The sequence below is a fragment of the Podarcis filfolensis genome, assembly GCF_964270895.1.
Source record: "Podarcis filfolensis genome assembly, chromosome: 9".
NCBI classification, from domain to species: domain Eukaryota; kingdom Metazoa; phylum Chordata; class Lepidosauria; order Squamata; family Lacertidae; genus Podarcis; species Podarcis filfolensis.
The window spans coordinates 75,568,394-75,579,611 of record NC_139610.1 but is presented as its reverse complement, the minus strand read 5'-3'; the positions used below and the strand labels follow the sequence as shown (position 1 = coordinate 75,579,611).

Below are 11,218 nucleotides of genomic sequence, written 5' to 3'. Positions count from 1 at the left end.
TGTGAGGTAGGCTGGGCTGAGAGGGAGTGGCTGGCCCCAGGTCACTCCCAGCGGGGCTCTTGGCTGAGTGCACATTCGAACCCTTGTCTCTCCCAGGTCCTAGTCTGATGCTCTAACCACTACACCGCACTGCAGTTTTGATTTTAGTGGCACGTTGTAGGGAAACAGGGGAGGCAGAGAGGAAGGCTTCTAAAAATAAAAATTTCAAGATTTGGGTAGACACTTTTATTTTGAATCAGGACAGCAATGACAACTGATTATTTCACGGCAACAAAAGGGTGTGTGTACATCCAGGCTCATAGTCCCCTTTCTGGCGGTGATGTGTGAATGTCCCCAAAGCCTTGGACCAGCCACCCCACCTGCCGCCAAGTCAGTTAAGTGGGTTGCGCCCCACCGTGGACAAGCCCTGAGGCTCAGAGGGCCGTGTTGGAGGACCCATCGGCCCCTCTGGCCTCCCGGGGGTAGTACTCTGCCAGGATATTCTCCGGGATCCGTTTCAGCAGCTCTTTGGGGAAGATCCGCAGCAGCTGCCAGCCGATGTCGAGCGACTCAAATACGGTCCTGTTTTCGTAGGCGCCTGGGAGAAAACCAAGATCGCCGGTGGGTTAAGGACAGGAGCCAGCCAGCAGTAAATCGCCAACAAGCAAGCTGGAATTAACTCATGATGAGCAAAAGCACAGGAGAGTCAGGCCTAATGAGCACAGCAACTCATCTCCGGCAGGTTTTGCCTCCATGAGACTAAATGTCCCTGACTCCCCACAGTCATCTAAGTCCCCTTCTCTCCAGGGTTTTCCCCAGGCAATCGGAGACTATGCCTGCCTGCACCTAACCTCTCCTCTGCCCTTTTCATGCCTCTTCTGGTCCTGGGAGACCAGGAGGGATGGGAGCTGGTCTCAGCAGGAAGGGGAGACACCCGTGAGTCTTCCTCAGCCAGACTCCTCTCTGCCTCTCGGTCTCCCTCCTCTCCTGCTTCAGCTTCTGCCTCTGAGTCTGGACTGTTTTCTGCCGCCGACTGTCCCTGCTCACAGAGCGCAGTTACCTCTCCAGCTTTTGACACCCCCTCTTCCCAATCTTCTCCCTCTTCTCCCTCTGACCACTCACTGTTGTCCCACCACCAATCCCCGGGCTCTGAGCCTTCTTCCCTTGGGCAGGGGCGAAACTAGGCTTTATTTCACCTGGGTCAAAGACCCAGTTTGGCACGCAAACCCATGTGCATTTGCACCCACACACGAAGGATGGGAGCCTCAATGGGACCCCTTGGGGGGCTTCATCTGGGGTTCCTCAGCTGGTGCCTCCTACGTTCTTCTGCATCCAGCCAGTCCAAGACAGTTAATATTGCACATTCGAAACAAGGAAAAGAAAAAGGTGATGGTTTAGAGGCAGCACTACACATTTAAGATCTTGCCGTTGCCTCTGAGTGAGGCAGAGAAGGGCTCCAGGTGCATTTACTGTACAGGATGTACGTGGCCTGGTTATAACCTGTCCTCTTGATCATCCCATAAGCTCCAGATAAGCCACATTTCCTTCTGAGTAGCCTCCCAGGGGCCGCATGGCAGAGGTGGTCGGGACCAGAGGAAAAAGTGGGAGGAGCAACAGATGTTTAGGGAAGTTTTTAATGTTTAAGTTCTATTCTGTTTTTAATGTTCTGTTCAAAGCCGCCCAGAGTAGCTGGGGAATCAATCAATCAATCAATCAATCAATCATGCTACTTTTTGCACAGTAATGTAGCTTAAACACCTGGGACTCAGCTATACAGCTGCAAATATAACGTTTTAGGTGTGTTTTAAGCGTGTTATACAAATGTGACAGGGACGCGGGTTAAACCACTGAGTTAAACCACTGAGCCTAGGACTTGCCGATCAGAAGGTTGGTGGTTCAAATCACCGCGATGGGGTGAGCTCCCATTGCTCGGTCCCTGCTCCTGCCAACCTAGCAGTTCAAAAGCACCTCAAAGTGCAAGTAGATAAATAGGTACCACTCCGGCGGGAAGGTAAACGGCGTTTCTGTGCGCTGCTTTGGTTCGCCAGAAGTGGCTTAGTCATGCTGGCCACATGATCTGGAAGCTGTACGCCGGCTCCCTCGGCCAATAATGAGATGAGCACCGCAACCCCACAACTGGACCTAATGGTCAGGGGTCCCTTTATCCTTTACCTTTATCACTTTAGGTACAGGCAGGATTTTTAATGGCTAAGAGCCTGTTTCAAGTCTTAGCTCAGCCAGGGAAGAGAAATAGTAGATAAATAGGAACCGCTCCGGCGGGAAGGTAAACGGTGTTTCTGTGCGCTGCTCTGGTTCGCCAGAAGCAGCTTAGTCATGCTGGTCACATGACCCGGAAAAAACTGTCTGCAGACAAACGCCGGCTCCCTCGACCAATAAAGCGAGATGAGTGCGCAACCCCAGAGTCGTTCGCGACTGGACCTAATGGCCAGGGGTACCTTTCCCTTTACAAATGTGACACTAGATGGCAATGGTGAGCTTAGGGCAAATTCAATATATTTTTCAAAACGCTTTTTAAGAAAAGCATTTTCACAACATTTTTTATATGTGTCTAGATTCCAACGCACGAGAGAGAGAGAGAGAGAGAGAGAGAGAGCTTCTTTCTCCTTCCAGACAAGCAAGAGGCATTAACCCAGTCCAGAGGCACGTTCCAGCCCTGCAGAAACTCTCAAGGAGAATGCAAAGCAGGGGCAGCAGGCGCTTCATCCTGGGGGAAGTGGTGTGGCCTGGGGCCGGCTGGAGATGCCTGGAGAGCAGCATTTGTCCTGAGTTCCCCTCGCCCTGCTCTAAGGCCATGCTGCTCCTTCCCACCTCCGTGCCCAGCGAGGAGGACAAACGTCCCTCCCAGGTCAGCGTTTCCCGGCCGCCTCCATCCCCCGCCTACCTTGTGCAATGAACTGCTTCTCAAACTTCTGCAGAAACTCCAAGAAGAGGAGGTCGTCAGCTGACAGGGCTTCCTCCCCGACCACGGCCTTCATGGCTTGCACGTCCTTGCCAATGGCGTAGCAGGCGTACTGAGCGGGAAACCACAGGGAGGGCATGAGTCAGGGTCCTGCCCGAGACAAGCGCCCTGACCCCGAGGCAGCCAGGAAAACCCCAGAACCACCCTCAAAAAGAAGCTCTGAAGTCTTAGCTATAAAGGTGTGTGGTATTTTTAAACATGGGCATCGTAGATGCATGAAATCTACCCTCTGAATCAAGGCATCTTGTGCATTTAGCCACAGAGTTCTTATTTGTGGGGTTTGCTACAAGTTTGTGGGGTGCCTGGACTGCCCTTCTTAATGCCTGGGTGCCAGACACTGGATTTAGCATGTTAAAATCAAGCAAGTCTGGATTTCTGTGTTCAGGAGATCACTTGGGGTGGACTATTAAGGAGAACGACCAGCAATTAGGAATCTCACCAGGGAGATGGACCTTTCCTTCAGCTCAGAGTTAGATTAGGTCAGAGTTTCAGAGATAGTTTAGGATTGGGTTTCTGCAGAAAGGTTCCCGTCTGTAAAAGTCAGCAAGTTGGAGAAAAGCTCGGAAGTTTTGGAGCCTGTTTTGAATCCTGGGCTGCGGCGATGGGAAAAGCAAGACTATTTGGGGGTGTCAATGATGTGAGCCCCTCCATCAGGTTGTATATATACATAAATATGGATATGGATATATGTATATCATAAAGACTCCACAGTCTCTGCTGTGCCTTGTGATAAGACTTTTAAGGTCTTAAATATATAATAAATGTTCATAAATGTACCAAGCAAACACGTACATAAATATATAACTCACATGTCTGAAGCAGCACAGGAAAACAGCCATGAAGCCATTTTGGCTCCCAAACTGACCAAATGTTTTCTCGGCAAAGTCAAAGGAAAATGGAAAAGACTCCCCATTGTCTTTTCCTTCACAAATCCTGTCTTAAGGGTATGTCTGTGTATGAATAGGGTGAGCCTGTGACATGGCTCAGGAACTAGGTATTTATCATTACAAAAGACTGGCCAGGCTCCCCAGGGTATCCAATCAAGTAAGCATTAACAGGTAACCTGTCAGACTGGAGGTAAACAACGCACTCAGATTTCTGTTGTAGACCACCCCTTTCTGTGATGTAGGTATGATGTGTCTGGGGGTGGTCTTGAGCTACACCCCTTCTGTGATGTATGTATGCTGTTTCTGGGGGTCATCTTGGACTCCTGGGTGGGCAATTTAAAATGTCTATATAAGGGCGGGCACACCTGGGTTCTGTGTGCTCCTCCTTTCCTGCGTGTGAAGGGGGCACCATGTTGCAACAGATCAATAAAGATCAGGCTTACTAGCTGCTTTGCTTCTCAATATTCTCTGGCTGGTCTCTGTTATTTTCTCCTACCAATAGGGTACCTACGTAAGAACTCTATGTGGGCTCTTGGATACCCCATAAGGGGGAAAGGGTAGATTTTTGTTTACAACAGCCTCATTTCTGAAAGAAAGCACAAACTCCAGGTAAGAGCCTGGAACCTCGGGTGGAATGCAACAATATCTGTCGCTCTGTTCTCTCGATGGCTATGTGCTCCCCACATCTTGCCGTTTGAGGCAGGAGTGCTTCTGAATCCCAGTTGCTATAAACCACAGGAGGGAAGAGGTGGTCTTGTGTTCGAATCTTGCTTGTAGCTTTCTAGCAGGCATAGAATCATAGAAGTGTAGAGCTGGGATCCCACGGGTCACCTAACCCTGGCAATGCAGGGGTCCAAAAGACTCCCGAAATGGAAGACCCTTTTCCACAGAGGCTCAAACACTCACCAGCTGATTGGAGACGTCTCCGTGGTCCTTTCTGGTCATGCCTTCTCCGATGGCCGACTTCATCAGACGGGAGAGGGACGGGAGGACATTGATGGGAGGGTAGATCTGCGGCAAGAGAAAGCAGGCGGGCACCTCTGGTTTTTGGAAATACACTCTGTGTGTGTGTGTGTTTAGCCTAAGGGCCCACCCATTTTTGGCTTAAGGTAGATCCCAGGACACCCTGTGCCTCCTTGAATTCCTCCTTGCCTGTGTGGTGTACTTCTCCAGCTACTGCTGCCCTACACATTCTCCTCCTTAAATCTGGAAATTCTCTATTTATTTGCATTTATGCCCCACCTTTGCTGCAAGGGGTTCAAATTGGTGTACGTAGTTCTCCTCCTGATTAATCCCCACCAGGGCCATCTTACCCATAGGGGTGAGGGGTGCAGGGCACCCGGGCGCCAGGCTCTCAGGGACACCAGGTTGAGAGTCTGGGGCCCGAGAGTTGAGTCCGAGGAAGAGCCCGCCTGTGGGTCCAAGCGCCGCAGTTTGCTCTTCTGCTGCGGGTGGCTCTGTGCTGCAAGTTTGGGGGAGACTGAGCCAGCAAGATGCTGAGGTGGCCAGCCGACTCCGCCCTCCTGCACGCCTAGGACTGGGCAACCTGGGGGGGGGGGCGCCGGGCCGCATATGCTTAAGACAGCCCTGATCTCCATCACAACCCTATGAGGTAGGCCAACTTTGCGGCCACATACACCTGGACAACACCATTACTGGCCCCAGCAACATCAAATGCCAACAGTGCCCTTCAGCTCTCTATATTGGACAAACTAGCCAAACCCTATGCCAAAGGATAGGTAAAGGTAAAGGGAACCCTGACCATTAGGTCCAGTCGTGACCGACTCTGGGGTTGCGGCGCTCATCTCGCTTTATTGGCCGAGGGAGCTGGCGTACAGCTTCCGGGTCATGTGGCCAGCATGACTAAGCCACTTCTGGCAAACCAGAGCAGCACACGGAAACGCCGTTTACCTTCCCGCCGGAGCGGTACCTATTTATCTACTTGCACTTTGACGTGCTTTCGAACTGCTAGGTTGGCAGGTGCAGGGACCGAGCAACGGGAGCTCGCCCCGTCGTGGGGATTCAAACCGCCGACCTTCTGATCGGCAAGTCCTAGGCTCTGTGGTTTAACCCACAGTGCCACCCGCGTCAGCAAGAAGTAGTCCAGACCAAAGTTTGAAAAGCTCAAGCCCTCACAGCAGCCCAGTTACAGTCTCACCCCTAGACTAGTCAAGAGCACAGAGAACCTTATCCTTATCCTTCCTTGAATGGACTCTATAACTCAGAAGGATTAGGGGCATATTCTGGGTCTGCACCTTCAAGCCATCTCCCACAAGCCTTTCCCTACCACAAATTTTTGTTACCACCATATGGCATGAGCATCAACAATGTCAACCTCTTTCCAAGGATGTGTCCTTTCTACAGCAGCCGACTCAATGGAGGAAGAAGCATCCCCAATATGTCCACTTCCTTTTCCTTTGCAAGGATGGAACCACAGGCAGAGATGAGGATCAAAGGGGAAAGAGAAGCCGCAGGTAAACCTACCTGTCTATTGTGGAGCTGCCTGTCCACATAAATCTGCCCTTCGGTGATGAATCCGGTCAAGTCAGGAATGGGGTGAGTGATATCTGTAAGGGAAGCAGGTAGATTAGCCGCTGGCCCTGCTAACATTGCAAGTGACTTCTCCATTCCCTGGGCTAATCTGGTTTCTCACTAGGGGTCCCTTCAGGCATGTGTGGTGCTGTTTTTTTGCAAGTGTAACTGATGCAACATATAACATGCAACATGGAACTGATGCAACAGCAGTGCATAGGCATTGGGTTTTGCCCTGAACCATCCACACACCCTTCTGCTTTGTCAGTTCTGCAAGGCTCCTCCAGGGATCACTGCATGATTGCCATCTGGAGGGGCACTGAGAATCACAGAATAGCAGAGTTTGAAGGGAACCCCGAGGGTCATCTAGTCCAACCCCGTGCTGTGCAGGAATCTCAGCTAATGCATACAGGGCAGATGGCCGTCCAACCTCTGCTTAGAAACCTCCAAGGAAGGAGAGACCTTATGAGTGTGGGATGTGAAACACAAGAGCTGTCAAGTACAAGATTCCTAGAGCGAACATGTTTACACACGGGGAGGAATGTTTGTCCAGCCAGCAGGTAAACGTCCTGTTTCCTTCTGGGCTGGGACAGACTTCCTCTGCATGTGACTAGAGGTGGGCGTGGCCTCACCTGCACAGGTAACGACAAAAGCGCAGGGCAGGGCAGCCATCTCTCTCTCTTTGACTACATGCATCGAAGAAGCAACATCTGCTTAGCCAAAGATGCTCTCTTGGCCTCCAGCCAAGAGAGGACAGAGGGACTGTCTCCTTATGAGATAGTTTCCAGGTGTATGTTACTTTTCTAAGCTAAGTCTGCCTTCTGGGCTCCAATTGTGAACAGAATGTGAGTGAGTAAACTCTTTTTATATTTTTATAGAAGACTGTGTCGTGTCTTATCTTTTATGAGGGAATAAGGAGGAAATACCAGAACAGTTATTATAGAGGCTTTAGCGAGCCTGAGCAAATGCGTCTGCTGTGAGCTTAAAAAGGGGAATGTTACTCTGCTAAATTGTGAACTTGTTAACACAAGTTGGAAAGGCTATAATCGAACAATATATCCTCTCCTGCATCTCTGAACATTCCCACAACGAGTGCATCTGTTCCAGTTTCAAACGGCTCTGACTGTTTTACTTGTGCATTCTGGCACAACCAAAGCAGAGCAAAGAAACGGAATGTGGCATTTGTGGTAGAAAAAGGTATGGGATCTTGGTATGGGATTCCTGCATTGCAGGGGGTTGGACTAGATGACCCCTGGGGAACCCCTCCCAATTCTATGATTTTATGAAACCACCATGAATGCACAATAAAAAAGACACAATAAAAAAGACACCACAATAAAAAAGAGGGTCTCTATGCCATTCTCCCCTTCCCAGTGCCCCCAAAATAAATCCCCATCTTGCATATCCACCTGAATTAGGAAACTTCCCCACCACTGACAGGTCCAAGGAGAGCTCTGTATTCCTCAAGGATACCTGAGCCTTAACTTACCTCTGTTTGCAAATACTTACCTCATATCTTAAGACTCTTAACATCATCCCCAACATTCAGAAACACCTCCCCCTCCGCTATATTTTACAAGGGTGTGTGTGAGTTTTAGAAACACTCATCTCTATCTTATCCTCCCACATCTTCCTCATTATTTCAAATGCCCCTCCCTGTCTCACTTCTTCCCCTGCAGAAATAAATACCTACAGATTTCATCCTAAGGTACGTTTCAACCCCGATGATGACTGATTTCACCAAAGGAACCGAGAGAACGTGTGGAAGACCGTATGAGGAACTAAAATTTGCTTTTTATCGCTTGCTTCTCCTTGATCCCTGCTCAAATTGAAACAGTTCCCTTTCCTTTAAAAAGCTAAGGCAGCCGCTGAGCTGCAGCCAGGAAGGTAGTCTAAACTTGAATGGGCTGAGACAGTTGAAGTGTTTGGCGAGGCTGTGGTTTCTCAGCCAGCAGTGCCTTGAACTGGGAGGTTTGTTTGCAGGATGCTTTCAAGCAATGCTCCACAATCCAACCGACCCCACTGGACCACTTGAAAAACGCTGAGGGTCTCAGCAAACCACCAAATGATTTTTCACCCTGCAGTGGCAACTGTAATCAACTGTGCTGCGTGGTTTTAATCCTGTTTCTGCTGCTTCTTGTGTCCCTTACATCACATTTCATCCTACTGCAATTTGCATCCCACAGACTTCAGGTTGCAATGCAGTAAAATTCAATGCAAGGAATACAGGAAGCAATGAGGAACGCCATTAAGAATCAGCGCCGACTTTTGATGCAGAGATGTTGTGGGCCGCCTTCTGAGCGAAGCTCACAGAAAACTTTCTAAAAGTTTAAACAACAATAGGCTAAAAACGGATTTAAACTTGTACCAGCTTTCTAAACATCTAACCCCCCCAAAAAGCTTTTTGTTGTTGTTGTTGTTTAGTTGTTTAGTCGTGTCCGACTCTTCGTGATCCCCTGGACCAGAGCACGCCAGGCACTCCTGTCTTCCACTGCCTCCCGCAGTTTGGTCAAACTCATGCTGGTAGCTTCGAGAACACCGTCCAACCATCTCATCCTCTGTCATCCCCTTCTCCTTGTGCCCTCCATCTTGCCCAGCATCAGGGTCTTTTCCAGGGAGTCTTCTCTTCTCATGAGGTGGCCAAAGTCTTGGAGCCTCAGCTTCAGGACCTGTCCTTCCAGTGAGCACTCAGGGCTGGTTTCCTTCAGAATGGAGAGGTTTGTTCTTCTTGCCATCCATGGGACTCTCAAGAGTCTCCTCCAGCACCATAATTCAAAAGCATCAAAAAAAGCATCAAAAAAGCTTTTGGCGGGCACCAAAAAGAGTACAGCAAAGGCATCTGCCTGATGTCAATCGGCAGGGAGTTCCAAAGTGCAGGTGCTGCCATACTAAAACGTTGATTTCTTATCAATGCAGAACAGGTGTTACGTGGCACCTGTAACATTTCCAGTTCTGCCAATTGAAGCAGACCAGTGGGCATATATGGGATTGGGCAATCTTGCAGATGAACTGATTCCAAGTTGGAGTGTATGTGGGATGTGAAACACAGAGCAGTCAAATACAACATTCCTACAGTGGACATAAAAAGGGGGTGTCTGGACCAGCCAGTGGGAACTTCCTGTTTCCTCCTGGGCTGGGACAGACTTCCTCTGTATGTGACCTGAGGTGGCCATGACCTTACCTGTGCAGGTAACAAAATACCTCAGGGGAGGCAGCCACATCTCTCTCTGACTCCATTCCTTGAAGAAGCAACATCTCCTAAGCCTGAGATGCTCTCTTGGCTTCCAGCCAAGAGAGGACAAAGAGACTATCTCCTTATGGGATAGATTCATGGTGTAAATATTTTGTAACCCCCATTGTTCTGCCCGGACACTGAGGTCCAGCTCCGAGGGCCTTCTGGCGGTTCCCTCGCTGCGAGAAGCCAAGTTACATAAAACCAGGCAGAGGGCCTTCTCGGTAGTGGCACCCGGCCTGTGGAACACCCTCCCATCAGATGTCAAAGAGAAGAACAACAACCAGACTTTTAGAAGGCATCTGAAGGCAGCCCTGTTTAGGGAAGCTTTTAATGTTTAACAGGCCACTGTATTTTAATACTTTGTTGGAGGCCGCCCAGGGTGGCTGGGGAATAATTAATTAATTATTAATATTAATATTATAACTTAAGTCTGCCTTCTGGGATCCATTTGTGAACAGAATGTACGTAAACTATTTTATATACTTTTATACAAGACTGTGTCGTGTCTATATTTTTATGAGGGAATAAAGGGGAATTTCCACGGAAACTTATTTCAGAGGCTTATGCAAGCCTGGCAAAGACGTTATCCGCTGTACAAGTTTAAAAAGGGGACTGTCACTCTCCTAAATTGTAGAACTTGTTAACACAAGTTGGGAAGGATATAATTAAGCAATATATCCTCTCCTGCCTCCCTGAACATTCCCACAGTGTGTGTGTGTGTGTGTGTGTGTGTGTGTGTGTGTGTGTGTGTGTGCTTTGGGGCGGGGGGCATAGACTCCCAGTAAAATTTGCGTTCCTCCCTTCCCCCTTGTCAGCCACTCCTCACTCCCAGCTGCTGTTGCTGCCGGACATTTCCCCCAAACCACTTTCCCCATAGAAGTCAGCGGCCCAGGCTTTCCCTGAGCCTTTTCCCAGCGCCCCCTCCCCGCTCACCATCGTTGGGCATGGTCAGAATGGGGATCTGAGTGATGGAGCCGTTCCTGCCCTCCACGCGCCCGGCTCTCTCGTAGATGGTTGCCAGGTCAGTATACATGTATCCTGGGAAGCCTCTGCGCCCAGGGACCTCCTCCCTGGCAGCCGAGACCTGGTGGGGAAAAAGGGGTGAGTTATGGGGCACAGAGAGGGGGTCCATTCCCTGCCATGTTAGGTGCCCTGGCCCACACCCTCTCTGAGCCACGGGGTGCCCCTCTGACCTCACGCAGCGCCTCAGCGTAGGAGCTCATGTCCGTCAAGATCACGAGGACGTGCTTCTCACATTGGTAGGCGAGGAACTCGGCCGTGGTCAGGGCCAGGCGTGGGGTGATGATGCGCTCAATCCTGTGGGAAGAAGGGTGTCAGCACAGGGGTCTGGAGTGCTGAGCATTGCAAGCCGAGCATCCAGTCTTGCCCAAGTCTTCTCCTTACTACATACCCCCCAACAGTTCTCTGATGAAAATAGGACATCGCAACATTTCTTCAATGAAAATAAGGATGTCCTATTCCATACCCTGAAGGGACGTGGGTGGCGCTATGGGTTAAACCACAGAGCCTAGGACTTGCTGATCAGAAGGTCGGCGGTTTGAATCCCCGCGACGGGGTGAGCTCCCGTTGCTCGGTCCCTGCTCC

General features: G+C 50.0%; 1 protein-coding gene across 1 annotated transcript in view; it reads right to left on the bottom strand.

Annotated features, from left to right (window-relative positions):
• Window positions 1–254: 254 nt before the first annotated feature.
• ATP6V1B1 (ATPase H+ transporting V1 subunit B1) overlaps window positions 255–11,218 on the bottom strand; it is a 76,052-nt gene continuing 65,088 nt past the window's right edge. Inside the window, exons 9-14 of the mRNA XM_083571479.1 lie at window positions 10,807–10,930; window positions 10,547–10,697; window positions 6,331–6,413; window positions 4,753–4,857; window positions 2,882–3,011; window positions 255–577 (exon numbers count right to left, since the gene is read on the bottom strand). Coding sequence (XP_083427605.1) covers window positions 414–577; window positions 2,882–3,011; window positions 4,753–4,857; window positions 6,331–6,413; window positions 10,547–10,697; window positions 10,807–10,930 — 757 coding nt within the window. The 3' untranslated portion in view covers window positions 255–413. The remainder of the gene's footprint in view (window positions 578–2,881; window positions 3,012–4,752; window positions 4,858–6,330; window positions 6,414–10,546; window positions 10,698–10,806; window positions 10,931–11,218) is intronic.